The sequence below is a fragment of the Saccoglossus kowalevskii genome, chromosome 3 (assembly GCF_978046115.1).
Source record: "Saccoglossus kowalevskii chromosome 3, keSacKowa6.1, whole genome shotgun sequence".
NCBI classification, from domain to species: Eukaryota; Metazoa; Hemichordata; class Enteropneusta; family Harrimaniidae; genus Saccoglossus; species Saccoglossus kowalevskii.
Genome location: NC_140643.1, coordinates 24524856 through 24546590, shown reverse-complemented (window position 1 = coordinate 24546590; position 21735 = coordinate 24524856). Strand labels below are relative to the sequence as shown.

The following is a 21735-nucleotide window of genomic DNA, read 5'->3' as shown; positions in this document are numbered from 1 at the left end:
ATTGCACATGTTTGACCCCTATTAAGAGCGTCAGAGCTACAGTCAGCAAGCAATACACTTTTCCCCTCGAAATGAGACTCCAATCATTTACATTGAGCTTCGTGGTCTTAGGCGGTTTATCGCCTTATTCCTCAGCAGCTCCTGAGAGCAAGGTTATTTGTAGATATGTTGGTGATCGCTGCTGTGTCTGCCGAAGTACTATGGAAGATTGCATGATGGGAGTGAAAAGTCTTTTGATCAGTAAAATAATTTTAGAAAAGTGAAAACTAAAGTGACTGTGAAATAAATGTTGGTTTTAAATATTAGATATTGTGACATTTGGATGTAATAATGAAAGGAAATTGAACTGGTATGAAAGGGCAGTATATGTAGCTGGAACGCAAGGTCAGAATCCGGGGTCAAAATACGTCACAATACAATGTACATCCATCAAGGCGGTTGCAAAGTGTCAACAACTATGGATGAGGTAAAAGACTTCGTTTGCAGTTTGCGTGAATGGTTGGGGAGAAAAATTCATGCAAATTCTGTGCTTCAGTAACAGTATTTGCTTCTTCTTTTTTTTGTGCAATGGAAATTAATACAAGAAATGCTGCCAATAAACATGTCCTTCTAGTACACAGAACAACTCTGGGATGTTTATCCTGAGAAATTGAAATTGGGACATAGACATGCTTCGCCAGGGTATCAAGTTTATTTTGATTATTTGAAGATGGGAACTGCTGCTTTATGGAAGAGCAAAGTTCAATGTCATTGGCACAGTAATGACGTTTTTAGAGGGGTGACTCGCAAGAAGTATTTGCCGTGACTCCAGACTTCTCATTTGGGTTCTGTCACCAAACTGTACGTTTTGACGACTTCTGGGACTTGTAATAATTTTCTGGAAACTGCATAGCAAATCACATATTTTCCTTATTAATTGTTTTTATTGTTCATAATTATTTACAGTAATAACATATGTTTCCGATTGTGTGCATGACAGCTTTGCCCACACACAATAAGACAGGATGATATGTACAGATATGTGTGAGTATGTTTCATGGATTAATAGGTCACTCCTTTGCTTCAATTCAAACTACATCTCTGGAAATATCACTTGCTGTTTATCATCCATATTTTGATATCTCACAATGTGTCGGTTGCGTATCTGGAAATTCTAACTACTATTTCGAAGAATTTGACCAGCCTTGCTTCTACGCGGCCAGTCATTTAAGTCAACTCCCATATTGTTCTTCACAGTGAAGCTTAATGCAGATATATTGTAAATTACACAGAGGTAACATTACAATACATTCCCCTTCACATTTCCCTGTATTACATAACAATCTTTGAGCTAAGGCAGTTATGGTTCTACAACCATCACCAGTTCTCTTGTAATGTACTGAAAGTGATGCGAAACTATCGAGTGAAGATCTAGTCGAGCCAAGTTCCTTAAGGCCCCCTAACCCGAACACTAACACTACCACTCTCGTCTCCAATGTAATTGCATATGCCCCTACAAATAACAAGTGTCTGACTGTCTACCACAGCAATCTTCTTGCCAGGTAAATAACCTTTGTACTACTGACTTTCCGACTAATTTGGTAGATACCTATTAGGAGGTAAATTTTGCCACTGGTTCTCTGTGTCAAAACTTTCAGAATAACACATTTTACATGTTAAATCATGACTAAATTCCACTAGGAAAATAAACATATGAGTGATACCTATACAAGAAGGCTAACTACTTTGTACCTTAAACAATTATCACCAGAATGCTTCAACATATTCGCAATCACACAGGTGACAGACAATAGAAATGTGAAGACTGATGCACTGACAAACGTGAAATAAACGTCATGACCAATGACTTAAAGAAACATTTATCGAGTTACAAGTTCCATGGAAAACCTTTGGATTATGTATAAATCAAAAATTGATCTTGAACACAATAATGATTTCTTTCTGCTGAAACATAAACCCGCAATAAACAGCAAGTTGTCAACGTTCATTAAATATAAGTATATCTGTAACAATGAAACAAAATTGTAATCTTCAAGTTGTGGTCTTATCCCACTTGAAAACGTGCAACTGCAAATTATATATGAATAATTGTTGACAACACTCCGGGTGACATGAATATCAATGTTTTGATAAAGTGAAGGTCATATCTACATTCACACAAAAATTATTTTTGTTTTTGCCTTCTTAACAGTAGCACTTTTGGTTGTAACCTGAAGATTTCATCGCCAGGGCTGATTTCTGCTGTTGAGTACGATATGAATTAGAGACTATCAAGCAAATGTATTGTCAGCATCCAAATAATCCCTCTATCTGGCATTCCAAAATATGTTTCCATAGGAGTATAATTGTAAGCAAGAAGTCCTGGACTGTAAATAAAAAGGTCATTCTATATTAATGTTTTTATTACAAATGTCACACATACAAATTTACAACAAATGTAATCGAAATACTGGTTTTCTTTCTTCTTAGAAAAATGGGTCGACACATAATTATATGTTACCTGTATTGAATAATAAGAATTATCTACGACTTTAAATAAAAAGGTCATTCTATGTTAAATGTGTTTATTACAAATGTCACACATACAGAGAAAGTTTACAACTAATGAAGTCGAAAAGCTGGATTTATTTCTTCTTGGAAAATGGTTTGACATATAATAATACCTTGTAATAAACAATAGGATACCGCTCATTATAGTAAATGTTGTTAATTCATAATATATATACAACACTTATCAAATACAGTAACCTTACTCAGTAACATATCTTTCCGTGAAACCGTTATTCATCTAATTATGCAAAATGTTCGCTCATCAGAAAAAGTGTAGCAATTTCTTAGTTACTTCAAGACAATTTGTTGCCAGTGATGTCTGAGTATTAACCGCTTCCGACGTTATCGTATTATATGCAATAGGTATTTCTATGAAAGTCCTACTTTTGGCTTCACATCACGATTCAAATTAAATTGTAACAATGCATGGGATCAGGCAGATAGACACCCACGAATATAATCTTTTCATTATTGTGAGAAGCTTTTTGTAAGCAGTGGTATACTTGCGTTAATAACTGTTGTGCTATCTGTGATTGGAATTTCAGCAAACATCGGCTGGTTATGATATAACGGAATGATACATATAGATAGAGCAGTTACGTCGGTAAACTTTTCTAATAGTGCAATTACCAGCATATAACATTTAAATGCCACAAAAAATCATCTAATTTAGCAAGTTTCAATGAGAAAATATCTTCACTGTTATTTTATCTCTATATGATGCACTGTATATACACAGTACATACTTCATAAGTAACACTTCAATCACATTGTCCAGTCAACATACCTTAGTAGTTGTTAATGATGCGACACTACCTGTCCCAACCTGTTTAATGATTTTGAATTGAGTTATTGAATGTTTTTGCAGGGTTCTATATTCACTCTATGAAATAAAATTCAATATACTGCCAACTGTTTCAAATATGAAAAAGCTCTATATTACCAGTCTTCAACTCCCGATGTTTGCCTTATTTCTGAACACAATCCTCCCATGTACATTACGTTTGTTGAGGTGGTCTCTTCATGTGCTACACGTTTTAAGGTTATGTTCTATCATGTCAAGTGTGATATGATTCATTCTCTATAGAGTCAACGTTCGATTTATCATCCATTCTGTGGTTTTAAACTTAAATTCGTTCAATGAAAGTAGATTTTGCTGGGCTGGGCTGGTAATTCACTTGGCAAACCTGTTGATATAAAAATTTGATTGGATGTAGAAGCATTAGCCAACAAAGTGTCCCTGTTTCCATGGAGCTTGGCATGATAACATATAATATTAAATACGAACTTAAACTATATATATACTGATCATGATGTGATGTCACGTTTCGTGTCAAAACCTAATCTGTGACTTTCAAAATTTCAAACCTTCTCATCTTATTTTAGTTGACTTTCAGGGGGAAATTCTCTTCTGCCCGGCGTTTTCCAACACGTGTCTGGGGACATTCTCGTCTGGTCTCTATATCTCGCCTGCTTGAGGTACCGGACCGGGAAAGTCATTTAAGCTTTACAGTCAAATAGACGCACACAACGAAATACATTTCAATAGCTAGTCTTTAGCCACATCGAGAACGCCTCAAGGCAAACTGCCTCGTCCGAGACTCTGCCCAGGACTGACCACGACTCTCTCGCCTCGCCGAGTTCTCTCTCTCTCTCTCTCTCTGTAACCAAGGACTTAGACTGTTTATTACGTATCAAAACTTAATCAATTACAAAGCAGTTAAAAGACTCTAAGGTGTGGCCTTCAATCATACAGCCAATCAAACTAGGTACTGGACACGTCATATCTTTTGATTAATCGTTCACTATATTACTAACTGCAAATACCAAACGTCAGAAATAGCGGTCCGGATGGCGACGGTTATATCGTAATCACTGAGTCAAGTTCCGTCCAGGACCTCGCATGAGCCTAAATGATGACAGATATAACACAGCCATTCACTAGTAACTAGCTAAATAAGTCGGTCAACAGATACGCGAAAACTAATTCATGACATGACAATGAAAAACTGGTTCTAACATCTTTACGCTGAAACGCGAATTCTACACCCAAATAGTGTATGCGCTCCACGTCCGAACATGAGATAATACAGTGAATGCTAGGTTCAATCATACGCATTTACTAATGTACGCTTTCCAATTACTTCTCCGCTGATTTTCATGAGTGCCCATATTATTAAGTAGAGTACAATCTATCTACTGATAGACTGGCCTTCCCTGGGGGTGCAATGAAGTAGATCTTTTTTTTACTTTCCACACTAGAATTTGATAAACTTCTTGTACGAATCAAATCTTACTGGACATCCATATACTTATACAGTGTTAGACTGACTGCCAAGAAAGTATTTTCCAAGTGATTTATACCGTCTCGTGTTAGGTGATTTCCAGGGAACCTTTTAACAACATTATTGAGCTTCTTTTGGTGAGGAACAGCAATTAACTTTGGTATGCCGCACAAGCCATAAATTACCGTAATGGCATGAATTTGGCGGCCGCGTTACAGCACAGAATAGGGTAATTATGAAGATGAATTTTGAGTGCGGACACGACGAGTTTGCCACTGAAGGCTGTTCTAAACGTGACACGAATTGTGATATGGCTGTACTTCACACACAAGATGTATATGTGAATGATCAGCAAATTGTCTGTGGTTGCGTTTGAGTGCATTATGATGAATTTGTTTTTGCGTATCTGTTGACTGACTTAATTAGCTGATTATTAGCGAATGACTGTGTTATGTCTGGCATCGTTTAGGCAGGCGAGGTCCTGGACGGAACTCGACTCAGTGATTTGGAACTAATTACGAGATAACCGTCGCTATTCGGACTACTATTTCTGAAAGTTAGTATTCGCAATTATTAATGTAGTGAACGATTAATCAAAAGATATGGCGTATTCAGTACTTAGTTTGATTGGCTTTATGATTGAAGGCCACGCCTTAGAGTCTTAATACTGTTTTGTAATTGGTTAGAGTTTTGAAAATGAATAAAGTTGTTTTAGTTGGTCTTAGCGAGAACACCACGACAGAAGCAGTCGAGTCCTGGAGAGTCTTGGGGCGAGAGTTGACGCAGTCTAGCAGAGTCTTGGGTCAGCCTTGCGATAGTCTTGGGGACTTTTCCCCAGGGCGCTGTGTCTTATAGAGTGACTGACTAAGACGAGAGTTGAAACGTATTTCGTTGTGTGTATCTTATTTGAATGTAAAGTTTAAGTGACTTTCTCGATCCCGTAACTCAAGGGGACGCGATAGAGAGACGAGACGAGATTCCCCCCTGACAAGTGTGGAGAACCCTAGGGGAGGGAATTTCCCCCGTGATACATGTGGAACCCCGAGGCCGAAAAATCCCCCCCCCCCGATAGCATTGTTTTCTAGTTCGACTCGTCATATTACGCTCTTCGCTGAAAGGTACTTGCCTATTTTGTAAAAAGTATTAAATTTTGATTATTTGTCTGTTTTTTATGTATTATTGATACATTGTATGTATTTTATTTCTTCGCAAAAATAGGCCCAGTTGCAGATTGGCGCCATACATACGTCATCAATATCGTTTCCACATTGCAAATCTAAAGGTACGTTTCAAAACAATGAATACAAATATCTTTATGGGACTTAATAATTAAATACTTATGATGTTAATATGTCAGTGAGCACAAATTTTAGAACTATATAATTCAAAATCAGGGTAATAATAATGGAGAACAAATCATTAAGAGTGTTTTATGTTTTTATTTTATGTATTGTGTGTAAAATAATGTTCACCGTTAAGGCTGTGCCTATGGATTACTCTCAAACGATGAATACTCGTTTTCCTGAGTAACCTGTACACGTTGCATGTACCTTGCATGTAACTACAGTGTTACGTAACACACTGCTGATGGTTTTACGGCGCTTCAGGGGTTATATACGGTCCGATAACTATAGATTGCGGTAACAAGGGTTCATTTTGCCAAGGTCGTGTGTGTATTTTCGGAATTATTATTTAGTCCCTCCAAAAAATTGGTTGAAATTTTCAGTTAAATAGAATACCGTGGCGTGAACAGAATTAGCGTATGAGGCGTGTGAAATGATATATTTGTATAATATAATATGAGCCTCTTACGAGGATACCTCAAAGTATGCACGAATATATTACAGCTGGAATGTCGACCGACGTGCAGCGGAGTGCGGTATCTTCTCAATAACCTTATTATTATACATCTTTTCCTCACAATAATACATCATGGGAATGCCGAAATCCAAAATATTTAGAACAGAATCAGCGCACTTCTTTGTGCGGAGTCCGGTCAAACCCTGGTGGCAGCCATGTTTGGTTTTATTATTAGAGGAAGCTTACGCGCGTAATCATCCCATATTTGAAATTCGCATTTCCTTATATTGTAGGATGAAAACACCCTGTAAAATACCGCACAATTATGACCCGGTGTAACTTATGGCGTTACAGTGACAGATGTATGATAATAAAATATATGATGAAATGGATTATAAGGATTGTATAGGTGTAATTATGGGGCATGTTTGTTTTAAGTTGCACTCAACCTATCACACCCACACCCTCATCTTATGGGTGTACATTTCTTAGCTTATCCCCTATATTAGTTCATTCTTTCGTTTCCTAACTACTACCAAGAGTTTTCTAGAGCATAAATTTTTTCACAGATAAAATATGTCTGAATATGATAACGATGTAACGGATTAATTAGACAGAACGTGCATATTAACTGAAAGTAATATTTCGTCGAGCAACTTATTGCGAAACTGTCACTACTCCTGCGCTTGTGCGTGTTCTACTTACAGTCTTTTTCAAGTTGGTTTTATATTATTTGTAGGCTACATGTACTACGCAGCGCATCCCGGTGTAATATTGCAGTAGGTAATAAGCATACTTCACATCGCATGTAACACTCAATGTTATGTTTCTATTCATTTGTATATGCGATATATACCAACAAATAATTGGTTTTGTTCACGACGTAATTTTATTTGCATTTACTAACTTGAGCCTCGTCTTCCGCTTTAAATTACTTTCACTTTGAACGAAAATGTAAAATAATCCATACACTACTTTGAGTGGAAAGAGATGTCACGAAACATCGACTGGAAATATTAAATTTTCAAATTGACGTGTTAATGGTTCTCAGTGGTTTCCGTTCTTAGCGAGATGTGTCAACGCGTTTCATAAACCATATATTGATTACTGTCATGTTACGTATGTGTAATTATTATACATCTGTCATCGTAACACCATAAGTTACAGCGTGTCGCAATTTTGCGGTATTGCACTGGGTATTTTCAACCTACCATATTAGAAAATGCAAATTCCAAATATGGAATGACTACGCAGCGTAAGCGTCCTCTAATAATAAAAACAGACATGTCAGCCCCCGGAGTTTGACCGGACCCCATACAAAGAAGATCGCCGAATCTGTTCTAAACTTTTTGTATTTCTGCATTCCTATGATGTATCCCTTTGAGGAAAAGATGTATAATAATAAGGTTATTACGAGGACACCGAAAAGTATGCACTCAGACAGTACACGGTCGCATCGACTTCCGCTGCGCGTCGATCGATACTGTACTGTCTTTGTACATAATTTTCGGTATCCTCGTAATAACCTCATAATAAAGAATAGATTAGTAATTCAGTGTAACATTATTCTCAGTACGGTAAATATATTTATATGACGTAATTAAATGTGTCAGGTATAAATAATGAAATGAGATAATTACGTCATCATGCCCAACATACTACATGATCAATGAATTTCGAATTTAAAAAATGGTGTTCAATTTAAGTTCAAGTATTAACACTGTTCAATATCAGTACGTGGCATTGGTAGTGCTCTTTATTGACTTAATTAGGTTTAATGGCTAGTAATACTTTTATTGCGGAAAATTGTGACTCACGACGCACGTTATTAACTTGTTGAAACATATATATTATGACACAACACAAGTAGCTTCGCGATGAGTGGTTTCCGCGGTAAGTGGATTTCGTAGTGAAAAGGTTTCGCTGGCAGCAGGGCTTTGTCGCAGTAACTGGTCCTTTTGTCGTTGTTAGAAAAATTGTATTTTTCTTCAACAACTGCTGCTATTCTAGGAATACCATCATTAGGGGGCTTTTAATTTGCCTCATGATTTGCACAGTTTCTCTGGCAGCAGTTCCACCAATTAGATAAAATGCATACATAATTTAATACATACAGGAACACTAACACAAATGAAATATTAGAGAATTTATTATATAACCTAGAAATCAATATTTGTCCTTGCTATAATGATGCATCTGTGTAACTTCATACGAGAATCCTAATGGCGATGTAGCAATGTTAGGGATTGTCAACTTGTCCATGCTGGCTGCAGTATTTTGTAAAACAAAATATTGTATTAACTGACATTTATTTGCTAGTTACATTTGTATGTATACCATATGATCCATATTATCTTTTTCTTACTGATTTGACTACATTGTGTGCTTGACAGTTTTCAGTACAGTACTCCTGCATAAATATTAATTATTCAAGGGCATAAGATTGTAATGTGAATTTCGTTACTACACGATACTGTATGATGACGCTGCCATCAGGACCTACCTACCAGTCCCATATTGACTACGTCCCGGACCGTTTACTACTACTTACTTAGTTACTTACTTACTTGTCAATGTCTGACTGGTATATACAAAATCGTCAGAATAGAAAAAAAGCTAAAAGTCAGTTGCCCGTGCCAGGAGAGCTACAGAACCAAAACAATCTGTCGTCCATCGATATGATTTTACATTGCATAGAAATGAACACTAAATACAGCTATTCCAGCCAGCAATCGAATCCTTAATCTTTATGATTGATGTATCTAAAGTATCATGAGTGACGTAAATGGTATTTCCATTTATTTGTCTAGTGGTCTGAAAGTGAAAGTTCGATAGTGTGGTTTCACTTCAGTGACGTGAGCACTGTTGCTACAATCAAAGATTTTGGGCTAGTGGCATTGTCTATTTTTTGAGTGTACAGGAGACGTTCCAGTAAGGAATTGTTATGCATATCAAAATCCTTTATTGAAACAGTAATATATATATGCACCAAAAAACAACGTTGTCATATTTCTAGGCATGCAACGAACTCTAAACAGAAGAACCCGTCCGATCCAAAGGACCTGCGACCTTGCAAATCAATTTTTATACATTTTTTTTCCGGGCAAAGAAAGGCAAGACCAAAAATAGGATAGGTTATTTATTAGAGGTGATAATAACCAAGGGGTGCGAGACTATTTACCTCGGCGATAGCTACGGTAATTGCGACCCAATCGATATTAGCAAGCTTCCGGGGAAGACGCAGTGAAGCCGTTGTGATTTTTTATGAAGGAAATGGATTCATTTTTATTACAGTCTCCCGGGAACAATTCTTCGTGATGTAACTCTGGCTTGAAAAAAAAATCAAGGATAATTAAAAAATGGCGACAAAGCTCAAGCCTATTGTAATGGTAATTACTTGTATTCGCCATGACACAACGAAACATTTTTTGAATTTCCTCAGCGATAGCTACGCAAATTGGGAATATTATTGGCAAGATTCCAGGGACGGTAGTGACGACCACCAAAACGCAATTGAAGGCAAATAAACACCTTAACCATAACAAAACTGTTTCAAAACTATTGTTTATCCTTGAGGGGAACGGGAATTACTCGCTTTTGAGGGTGTCATATTAAGCGATGGTGAACACCGTGTTTATGCAATGAAAAAGTGAAGACATTAAACGTACTTTATTGACTTAAAACAATTTTTTTATTGCCTAACGCATTTAGGTTCATGTGCTGCAAGTTAGGTTGTACATACATAAGCGGCCGTCCTCCAGCAAATGATTTAGCCGAGGCATTTTCCGTGCCAAAATCGTGAAACACAATCTGGGAAGTTCGAATTACTAAATTAAGTTCAGGACGACGAGGCAGAAATACCCAAGAATCAACATACACCTAAAATTATATCTAAATAGTAAATATTCGTGATATGTTTTAAGTCCACCAAAACGGAAATGAGAATTTGTTACTACTACTACTAAATAATTATCCAAACATAACTTAGTGTATGGTAGTAATAATAATCAACTTTTATTTTGTTAAATTTTATTTCATTATGATCAATCATCAATATTCTATCTTCATGAATTGAGGCAGATTTCTTCCGGATTACTCGTCAAGGTACGCCGACTACTGTCGGTGGTAGTGCGTCATGCAGATACGACTTATATGTCCAATATATATCACGGCACTTCCATGTGTGTAAAGCCGTGTACTAATTTTCTATCCCTAATACGTAATATAAATTCCATCGATCTGCTGCTTCTGTGCATAATAGATTGCACTTTTTAGAGCATGGCCGACATTCTCAGAATGTTCCTTGGTGGTTTTCCACTCCATTTATTACACAGTTATTAGGAATTCAAATAAATCTGTTAGTTTCGCGTTGATATTCATTTGGATGCTCAATGAACATGGATTAAATTTTATTTAAAAGCAAATTGACGACCAAAAGATAAAACATGTTCTTAAATCTTTCCGAAGGCCAGAAATTAATGCAAATTAGGACGCACTTGTTGCTCTTGAAATAACCCCTGAATAATGCAGGCGATTCTATGATACACGTGTTCATGGCAATATTTGTTTCGTTCTTATGGAAATTATTTTAAAGATTTGTTTTGGCTTCTTGGATAACTGTATATTTTTATGCGCATGCTGTACTAGGTGTATGTATGTCATACTATGCCTTACGTTACCATGGGAACTTGATTTGCATATTTTCCATTCAAGTTTTCGAAAAATGGGCGCTGTCCAAAAAAATCGTGAAAACGTAATGATCATTCATGACGCTGAATCCTGGCACCTTGGTATGATGTCAACTGTTATCGCGATTGCCTTATATGTTAACTAACAATGCGTGGAGTTTATCTGCATTGGCACAGCGTCCTTCTGAATTACGCGAGTGCTGTTACCCCTTACAGTACGCCATGTAGATAAATCACCGTTAGCATAGCCTCACCTCCAATAAACACTTGCCCGGGCAAGTGAATTGGGCCTTTAAAGCTATTCCAACGCGGACGTTTTCACGCATACATTAATTATAGTTCTAATTCTATAATGTGCAAGATGATACTATTAGTATTGTCTATTACATTTGCAACACAAGGAAGTATTAATATTAGTAATATGAGGTTGTTACTCTCTAAGTGATTACTTTTCTCTTCATTATACATTGTGTAACCCCCTAAGTTGGATACTAATTAACCTAGCCTTTGACGTCACAGTGCACAAATAAATGATGCTCGCATTCTCGTCTGACCCAATAGAGGGCGCTTGAAAATAGCTAAGATGGATGGCGTCTATATGGAATATTATATGGTATCATAACTCTATTATTTTTTTTATTTTTTTTATTTGTTTTGTCCATTATTTAAATAAATGTACATAACTGCTGCTATATTGCCAACAATATTGACAGGATTGACCTTTCCTTTAACTTACAGTATCTCTGATTTAATGAGAGCTCATATCAGGTTTACAAAATGTTAATGAATACACACTGTGGGGTATATTAATACCACGGAGAAATTCCGTTGTTGTATGTCAACTGTAACTATTGAACATACATATGTATGAACTTGAATTCGGCGTAAATAAAGTCATGAAGTTAGCCACGTCCTACAAGTATATATTTATCAAGCACATCTATTACCAAAATGTTGATTTTCACAATGACCTATCAATATATCAATATGTTAAATACATAATAATATATATAAAATATCATGTGTAATCAATAATACCAGATTTATTAAACCAGTGTAGTTATTTCTCTTTATATCACGTGATTTAGCTGACATCTGAAACTGTCATAAATAATCGAATTAGCATAATTATGACATTTACACATTACAGCCACAGAAACATTGAGCTCACCACAAGATTATCTGTTGGAATACACATTTTTTGATCACATTCAAAGTGTTTATAAAATACATGAACTTGACCTATTTGTGTAATTATGTGAGTAATTGCATGATTTACATAACAGTTAATCAGTTGTGGGTCTGTAAACATGTTATAGACGCTTATTAAAGTAATGCTATGCCCACAGTTAATTTGTTTAGATCACATCTAGTGTGACGTTTCAGTATCGTATAGAAGTATCATCCGCATTCACAATAATTTTACCTGATGTCGCCACCCTGTTATAAATAAAACAAGTAGTAGGGACTGTCGTGCAACATACAGTGGTTAACTTATCTCTCCATATAAGGTTGGCGAGTAGTACTATGTTCATTAAACTACTATTTCTCACGATTTAGTAGTAAATGCCGAACTTCAATTTGGTAAATCGATTCAGACCCTTTTTTGGGTATACGTGTTTTTCATGCAATGCAATGTAAGTTCGGTAACCAGCCTTTTCTACACTGTCATTCAAATCATCAACTAGCATAATTTATACCTCGATACAAAAACGTCACAAAAATCAATCGATATCCCATCGAGCGCCGGAGTTTTATTGGATTTTATTTTTCATGATGGTGCGTAACATTCTTTCTCTGTGATAAACCCTTCTTACTCATTAGCTTCGTCTGTCTTCAGCTTACTACTTAATTTTAATATTGTTATTTGTCGCTTTATTTGACTCATATAATTCATCATAAAATCCCATTGCTTCCATCAGAAATTTGTTGTAAATAATAAAATGTATCGGTGATCCACGTAGTATGCCGCCATATCCACGGTCATCTGGCGTACAAGTGATAATAAAATAAATGCGATTACTTTACCGACACTCACTATACGAGGAGCCATATTGTATACGGCTTGAAACTAAATAAAAACACGACTGGCGTACAAGTGATAAAATAAATACCGATATTTACTCTCGTTCAGCGTAAGGAACAAATCAGCAACAGTCTTACTGTTGAGAGATAATTTTGGTTTTAAATACCCCAGGGAAAGTGTTCTAGGTTCTTCATGCAATGAGCTGTTCGTATGCAAGAGATTTTCCCATATGGTACATATCGGAAGAGTAATCGAACTTGTTTTATAATCTGTGGCTGCCATATCCAACATGTAATGTGAATTCCCTGTTGGCGAGTAGTTCGATGCTCCTTAAACAACATTGTCATTAACCCCAATTTACTAAGATATTTACAGTAGAAAGTGTTAAATGCATTTGGGAGGTTGAAAATTACACTCCACTCAAAGAGCCACTGCTAACTTCATGCTTTCTTTGGACAACCAGTATTAGTAATGATATTGTCTGAATGCAGGTTGGTAGGAATTTAGAAAGTTTATCTCCGTTTCTAAACCTTTTGTTAATATATACCTAATAGTTATATGGGAATAACAGTATATAAGTATTCTACAAATACGTTTTATGGAGCGCTTGCTAGCAATAGAATTGGCAATTAAAGAAAAAAAATAGCGGAATCAGTATTCTGGGGATTATAGTGGACAAAAACTATTTTATGAAGCCAACAAGACGTGTAAACAAATTGAACACACGCAGCGTATTATGCAGGATTAGGTATCGGGATTATATTGAATGTATGTGTTAAACAATCTGTTTATGTTCACTTAGGATTGTAATGATTTATTGCAGACGTTCATATCAGTGTCCAACACGCGATGACCCGTGGGTCATTCACTCAATCGACGTTGTGGAAAAATTTGAATCGACATGTATCTCTTGAATAATATAGTGTATAATGATTGTCCTGCAGATAGATATAGATTGAATTATGGCTCATTGTGTCGATAGTGCCGCCAGTGTAACATATATAGATAAATTGGGATAGCATTTATTGTCGCTGATTTTCGGTTTACCGTTGACAATATTTCAGAAGGTGAAGGTGAGGTAGATATAATATATCATAACAATAATAATAGCAGTGTGGATGAGGTCATCTGTTTCATTCCCAACCACATTACCTATACCGATTCATAAGTACCATTGAAATTAGTTTGATTCCATTAGACTTTATATTTCTCTTGCATTAATCCCTATATATACGCTATATATATATATATTCGCTTCTGTTTAATAATTCATAGCTGCTTAAATATCCCTAGGCACCATCATCGCTAAATTAAATCCTGAGGGTCAAGCTATACTCATGGACTTCATATTATTCACCAATCTTCTCATACATAGTCTACACATGTTTATGTTGACGTTACAACATATTATTTTACCTTATAGAATGTCTCGGAAAAGCAGTGGAACGTACAGTCTCGGAAAGGGTAGCACTAATAATAGTTGTTTTGTTTAATGCATAAAATAATATGAGGTACGACTATTCGTCCTTGGTCACGGTGTAAATGTTATTCTGTGACACTTATCTAAAAAAATCTATAATGTATCTGCTATATTTTATACAAATGGGCAACGATACGATTGTACGCGAGATATTGTGCGAACCGTAGGCGCTTGAGATATCGAAGATATTGAGATATTCGAATCTACTTCGAATGAAACTCGGCACTGCGTGTGAACGCGTCACCGTTAATATAATGCGCCTCCAGTGTTTGCCTGTTTTATATGCGATGCGTGGAATGGCAAGCTCTTCTGGAACATGCGGGCACATGTCATTCGCAGCTCAGACACGCAGAGCTGTTTATGAAAAGAATGGAAACTTGATGCGTTATTGACATCAAGAGTTTTATTTTAGTTATGCCCAAGGACATTCGGTTTGACATTCCGATTCTATAAAGTTTGTGGACGTGTGCTCAATTGTGCAATTGACGGAAAATTATACAAGGTTCGTAGCAGTCCTATCACAGTGATACACAATCTCCGTGTACTATTGCAAATAATTTGCGGTCAAATACCAAACCAATCTAATTCGGTGAAATACCTAACATAGAATTCCATTAAATATTCCATTGACCAAACAGTGACCTCAGTCCTTAAATATATACTCCATAGTGATTATCAAAATGGCTGCTTGGTCGTAGAAGGATAACATCAAGTTCAGTGTCGTCCACGAGTAATACATTACTGTGGGTATACTACAACTGATGTATATCACGTGGTACTATGCGTAAGTCATGTATATGTAATTAATCGCAATTGAATGTTTATGTAATTGTTTATTGGTTCGATACACGAAAGTGATTGAAGGTTGATTGTAAGCTTTATGTTCCTGGCCAAATTCAAATGGCAATGTGATCTGATTAACAAATGTGATCAACCACAGATAATATGGTATCATAATGGATGTGTTCCCATGGTAACTATCTTACGAGTGAATATGCTCTTTCACAGTCACGATGTTTAACACCATCATCGAATGTTCGTGGATCCTGTCATTTGATAACAGCTACATCGCAAACGTCTCAATACGTTTTTCATTCAGACAATAGGTTCGCATGATTGTTTTTTTTCATCTACTTTATTTGTGATTGACATGTGTTGTTTATCTGCATAAAATATAGATGGGCGTGGTTGCGGCAACGTTCGCCGTGAATTATAACTAGAGAAACAGTTTGAGCATTTGAAGAAAACACGCTGATCCTCTTGCCGTGGATCAACTTTCACGATGCCTTGCAGGTTATTATAATTTTTTTAGCTTATTAGATATAACTTTTGTTATCACGAATTAATAATATGTGCCGATTTATGTGTATTATAAAAATGTTGATTTATGCGACGGGTGCGTGTAGGTAGTCCTATAATGTTTATTTCATATCCATTCATCACAGAGTGAATTTCATTGCAAACAATACTTGGTTGACGAAGCATGTCTGTTCTGGTATTAACGATCATCTATCTCTTCCACTTGTTTTATCTTTTTCTTAGAGTCGATACAGTATTTGCAGATAGCACCGTGGAAATAGGTAATGGAACGGACGCGAATTTTTCGAATGCCAACTACACGGACAACGTGTCTTATATGTCGGCGTTGTGTTACATTGACCAGCAAACTCAGTTTATCTTGTACATAACAGTGTCCACGCTGGGAATCGTGGGAAACGCGGCTTTCATGTTTGTAGTGTTTAGAGTACCTGCGCTCCACACCCCAACGAACTGGTATCTGGTGAATTTAGCAGTTGCTGATTTTCTTTACTCCATCCTGATTTGGTCAGTGTTTATCTGTGTCGGCTCTGATGCCGCTAGTTGCAATTTCATTGCTAACGAGGCGTTCCAATGTACGTTTGGAATTCTAATCGACGTTTCTCTGCTCGCATCACTCACCACTGTTGTTCTGATTTGCATCGAACGTTACCTAGCGATAAAGAGCCCCCTGAAGTATCGGTTTATTGTTGGTAAGCGATCCAAAAATGTACTTCTCATAATTTTAAGTTGGTTCATAGGCGCAACGCTGAACGTACCGATGATAATTGACTGTTCTGCGCCCGTCATCAGAAGCAATACGCTGCGGTTTCTTCCCGGTGTGGCGTTCATGGTGCTCACCATATCCTCCATGGTATGTGTAACTACGCTATACTCGCTCGCTGCGTATCAACTTTGGAGAGCAGCTGTTGCCATGAATAGCGCTCGTCATAGCAATCACGATGATCAGCACATCATCCGAGTATGCATAGCAACTGCTGTGATCTTATTCGTGTGTGTTGTGCCCAGAGTGGTTGGACTTTTGGCCGAGTTGATGGAGATCAATGGACGAGAAATGTTTGCCAATGAATGCACTGACTGCCTACATAACATATCTGGGTGTCTTTTACTGTTGAACTCTGCAGTCAATCCGTATGTTTACAACATTGCTAGTAGAAGATATCGTCTTGCATTCAAAGAAGCCTTCACACGAAATGGTCTGCCTGTGCGCAAGAGGTCATTGGCGTCTGAGTTTGTCAGTTCGAACAGATCTAGAAATCGTCGATCTCTTATGTCGTGCTCAACTTCACTCTCCAGAATCCCGGGACAAAGCCCACAGTACAAAATGAAAATGTTGCACAGAACATAAACTTGAACTGGACAAAAATGAAGAAAGTGGTGTCGTATATTTTATATCTACTATCAGTAAATTCTTAGTGTCGTATCAAACATGCAATGTTAATTTATCCGAAAATTATGGAATTCCGCTGGCATTGTGCAGTCATGCATTTGACCTGTGTCAACCTGAGCTAAATGCGATGTTTTTAAACTACAACTTAATCAGATAAGTGTTCGTATACTTATTATAATTAACAACACTATTGTTCTAAAAGCGTATAATCTATTAAGTATTCGATCGCATCACGCTTCTATAATTGATTAACATTTGTATTTGTGGCGCGTATCGATTAAATCTCTTATATTATTTTATGCAGTATATATACGTAGAGATTATGTGGTAGAGTTAAACGTTGCATTTACAGTAGAATGTATGTTAGCTCTCAATATATCAATGTACTTCTAGGGATTGTTGCACGAAGATTCGTGCACCGATTCTTATATGTTGCTTGATTTCATTTTTTGCGCTCTGTGTCTCCATAATGTCGGATACTTGATACTTGGCGTGGCAGGTAATACAACTTACTCGTTAGATTAAAATTTCATTCCGCAATGACTGTCGTGCGATTACCATAATGTCGGATTACATTTCAATAAATTTATTTGAATCGTTTAGAATCTGACACTTTCACGCGGCTTTGTTCCATGGCTAGAAGTATACCCTGGTTATTGTATAAAACGAAAACATAATCAAAACTTGCAACTGTAGTTTTACGTCACTTGTCATAGTCGTTGTGCTGGCAAAGGCTGTAACTGCGTATGAACATAATATACAATGGAAAACGGGACATATTTTTTGCTCATTTTGTAATTTTATCTCACCGTTCAAGGTGATTTTTTTTCTGTGTGTTATTTATTTGTCATAGAAATATGTTTATATCATATTTACTTTACTTAATAACGTTATTGCCATAGCCACTATGCTTCGTGTTTAACATCATTATTTAATTGAAAATGTTTTATTTATTTCTCTCAGTTATGATTACGTTTTATTATCAAATTATTCGTAAAACGTGCATATGTTTGTGAATGGGTAAATGTTAATTGACATGCTAGTATATTTCAATTGTACATAGTTTATTGATAACATCATTTTACATATTATACCAATATTCGGATATTTTTCAACAATACTTGCTGTCATAATTGATATTCATAGAATAAACAAATTTATTGTATCGAATATAAAATCCTAAGTCGGGCAAGTTGTTTTTATAATATGTAATATGGGCGGAACAATATTACTGGTGATATTATAACGAACGATTTATTTAAATTTTAATTTGAAAATACTTAAACTGTTTCTTTCTTTGTTCCAGTGGCAATTAGTTAACGATATTTAGTTTGTCGGTTCGTCCAGAATATAGAAATCGTCAATCTGTTATGCTTGACTTCGCTCTTCAAAATACCAGGACAGGGCCCAGAGTACAAAATGAATATGAATATGTTGCTATTTCATAGAGCATAGATTTGAACTGGATAGAAATAAAAATATTGATTAAATTCCTTATATTATTGTATGCATTATATATTATATACGTAGAGATTATGTGATAAAGTTGCATTTATAATAAAATGTATGTTAGCTCACAATATATCAATGTACTTCTCGGGAATGTTGTAGGAAGATAAGTTCCCCAGTTCTTATTTGTTGCCTGGTTTCAGTATTTGCGCCATGAATCTCCATGGTGTCGGATACTTGATAGTTGGTGTGGCAGGTAATATAACTTACTCGTTAGATTTGAAAGTTTTATTCCACAGCGACTATCGTGCGATTGCCTTGCCGAAGAACCATAATGTCGGATTATAAATTTCATTGAATCGGATGGACTTTGATATCTTCCCGCGGCTTTGTTCCATAGATAAAACTATACCGCTGGTTATCCTATAAAAGAAAATCCTAAATTACTTCTGTTATTTAAATTAATAGAATCGTCGTCACTTGTTATAATCATTGTTTTATCAAATGCTGTTACAGTAACTACGTATGTAATAACTGCATTATTGATTTATTTTATTTGAAATGTTTCCTATTCATCTCCTTCAGTTATGTTTACGTTATCAAGTTGTTAAAAATTGTAAAACGAGCGTGGGTGCGTTAATGGGTAATGTTATTAGACTGACTAGTGTACCAATTAACATGATGTTAAACTATTTTACCAATAACGTGCAGATATAAATAAACACATTGATGGTTTCAAATAATTCTAAATTGGTCAAGCTTTTTGTATAATATGTGATATGAGAGAAATAATAGTGAATGGATTATAACAATTTGTGCCTGCACAGACTAAATATATTTCCTGTGGTTGTTCCTATCGCCGGTTAATTGATGATGTTCACCGTATACGACGTATATAATTATACTATTCACTGAGATATTTTTGAAATTGCTACATGAGCGTGTTTTAACCACAATTACTACAAGAGTAAAACAATTGTATACTTGTTTCGATAATTGTGCTCGAATACCTTAAGTGGTTTAAGTGAATTGCCAGAACGACGTTACTATGGTAACTATCATATTTCTGAAGTCTTTAAAATATACCATACCGGTAATAACGATGTATAATTAGGAATACGTGTACCCAGTTGTTGTATTTATCATGTGTGTGTTTGTATGTATGTATGTATCAGTGAGTAGATAATTAAATGCGACATTGATGCGCCGATTCACAACATAATGATTCAGGGTCAGATTTAGGTTCCAGTTTATAATGGCATAATGGTGTTATTGGGATAGCCGTTTGCATATTTTCAAATAACAAACTATTATTTGAGTAAATTAATCAGTGCCCAATCTTTATGTTTTTCGGAAACTGTACAATATAATTGTTAATTTAGCATACTTCCTACTATACTCTTGCCGGATAACCTTGTTAACACGCACCCAAAGCCCCACCTACATATTAGCTGCACAATACAGATGCATGGTCATATCGGCTTCAATTACTGTCACACGCATTGTATTGTACAATCTGTAGAGTATCAGTTCGTGTATTTTGACAGTCATTGAATGTTTCAATAATAAACCAAACCTTTCTTGAGATAAAACAAAGATATCACACGAGTCAATATGTACCAGTGAAAACAATATAATTGGTAATTTGTCGTACTTTCCATTAAGTGGTGAACAATCCAGACAGTGATATATTGATGCTGGATAACCTTGTTAACACGCATCAAACGCCCCCGTATACCTTTTATCTACACAGCACATATGCATGGGCATATCAGCATTATAGATTGTCAGGCCTGTTGTATTGTACAATCTATTAAGTAAAACACCATCAGTCATTTAGTATAAAACCAAGTCTTTCATGAGATAAAACCAAAATAACACATTAATAGTTAATATGTATTATAGTAAAAAACCGTGTTTTAAAAGATTGTCATGTCACTAAAACACAATAACCTCATCTATAGATTCCTGACGTTAAACTACCTTGCGGAAGTAAATATATATATACATGTAACTAAAATCAATACTGTCCAACGCCAGCATAAATAAGTAAGTTGTAACCACATACCCCTGACATTATTAGTGACATGTCAATGGGTGAGTGTACGTGAATGTAGAGAGTGACTGTGTTTCTGGTTTTACAATGAAACGTAAATGTATTGTGTGAATATTTGGTTTCTAGACAAAAATGTTGTTATATTACGATATAGTATAATTTCAGTGTGCTAGTTTTGTTATAATCAATTCTTTCGTTCTTGAGTTGTTATGAATATCAAAATGCGATACTTCAGGGAACACACATGGCATTTTATAATTGATGTCGCGTGCGCGTATAACCTATATACATATCAAAGCACAAAGCTCAAAGCTCAAAGCTTCACGGATATCAATTCGTTTCAGACATATATCCTACACAATGTAAATAGCAAGCAATGATAATCGTTGAGATTCAGAATACTCCAGTGCGTAGCAACGCACCGTGATCCATGTTCAGAACGGAAGTTTTATAAAGCCAGTTTGAATGGGTTGATGGATTGAAGGAAACATCTTCCATAGCAATAATAACCATTAGTATGCATTACCTTCTTCATCACAATTCTGTCTGGATTGAAAATAATAATATCACTTTTAAAAAGTATGACCTTTATGATTTATCTAGTTGCACGTCCCATATGTTCTTTTCAGACTTTTTGAAGTGAAGTAAAAACGCACAATGGACACTTGCATATTCAAATAAATAAAAAATACTA

General features: G+C 35.9%; 1 protein-coding gene across 1 annotated transcript; it reads left to right on the top strand.

Annotated features, from left to right (window-relative positions):
* The first annotated feature begins 16312 nt into the window (after positions 1-16312).
* On the top strand, positions 16313-17494 carry LOC102808111 (allatostatin-A receptor-like). Its single transcript, XM_006811144.1, has one exon. The coding sequence runs from the start codon at positions 16313-16315 to the stop codon at positions 17492-17494; it is 1182 nt and encodes a 393-aa protein (XP_006811207.1).
* The last annotated feature ends 4241 nt before the right edge of the window (positions 17495-21735 follow it).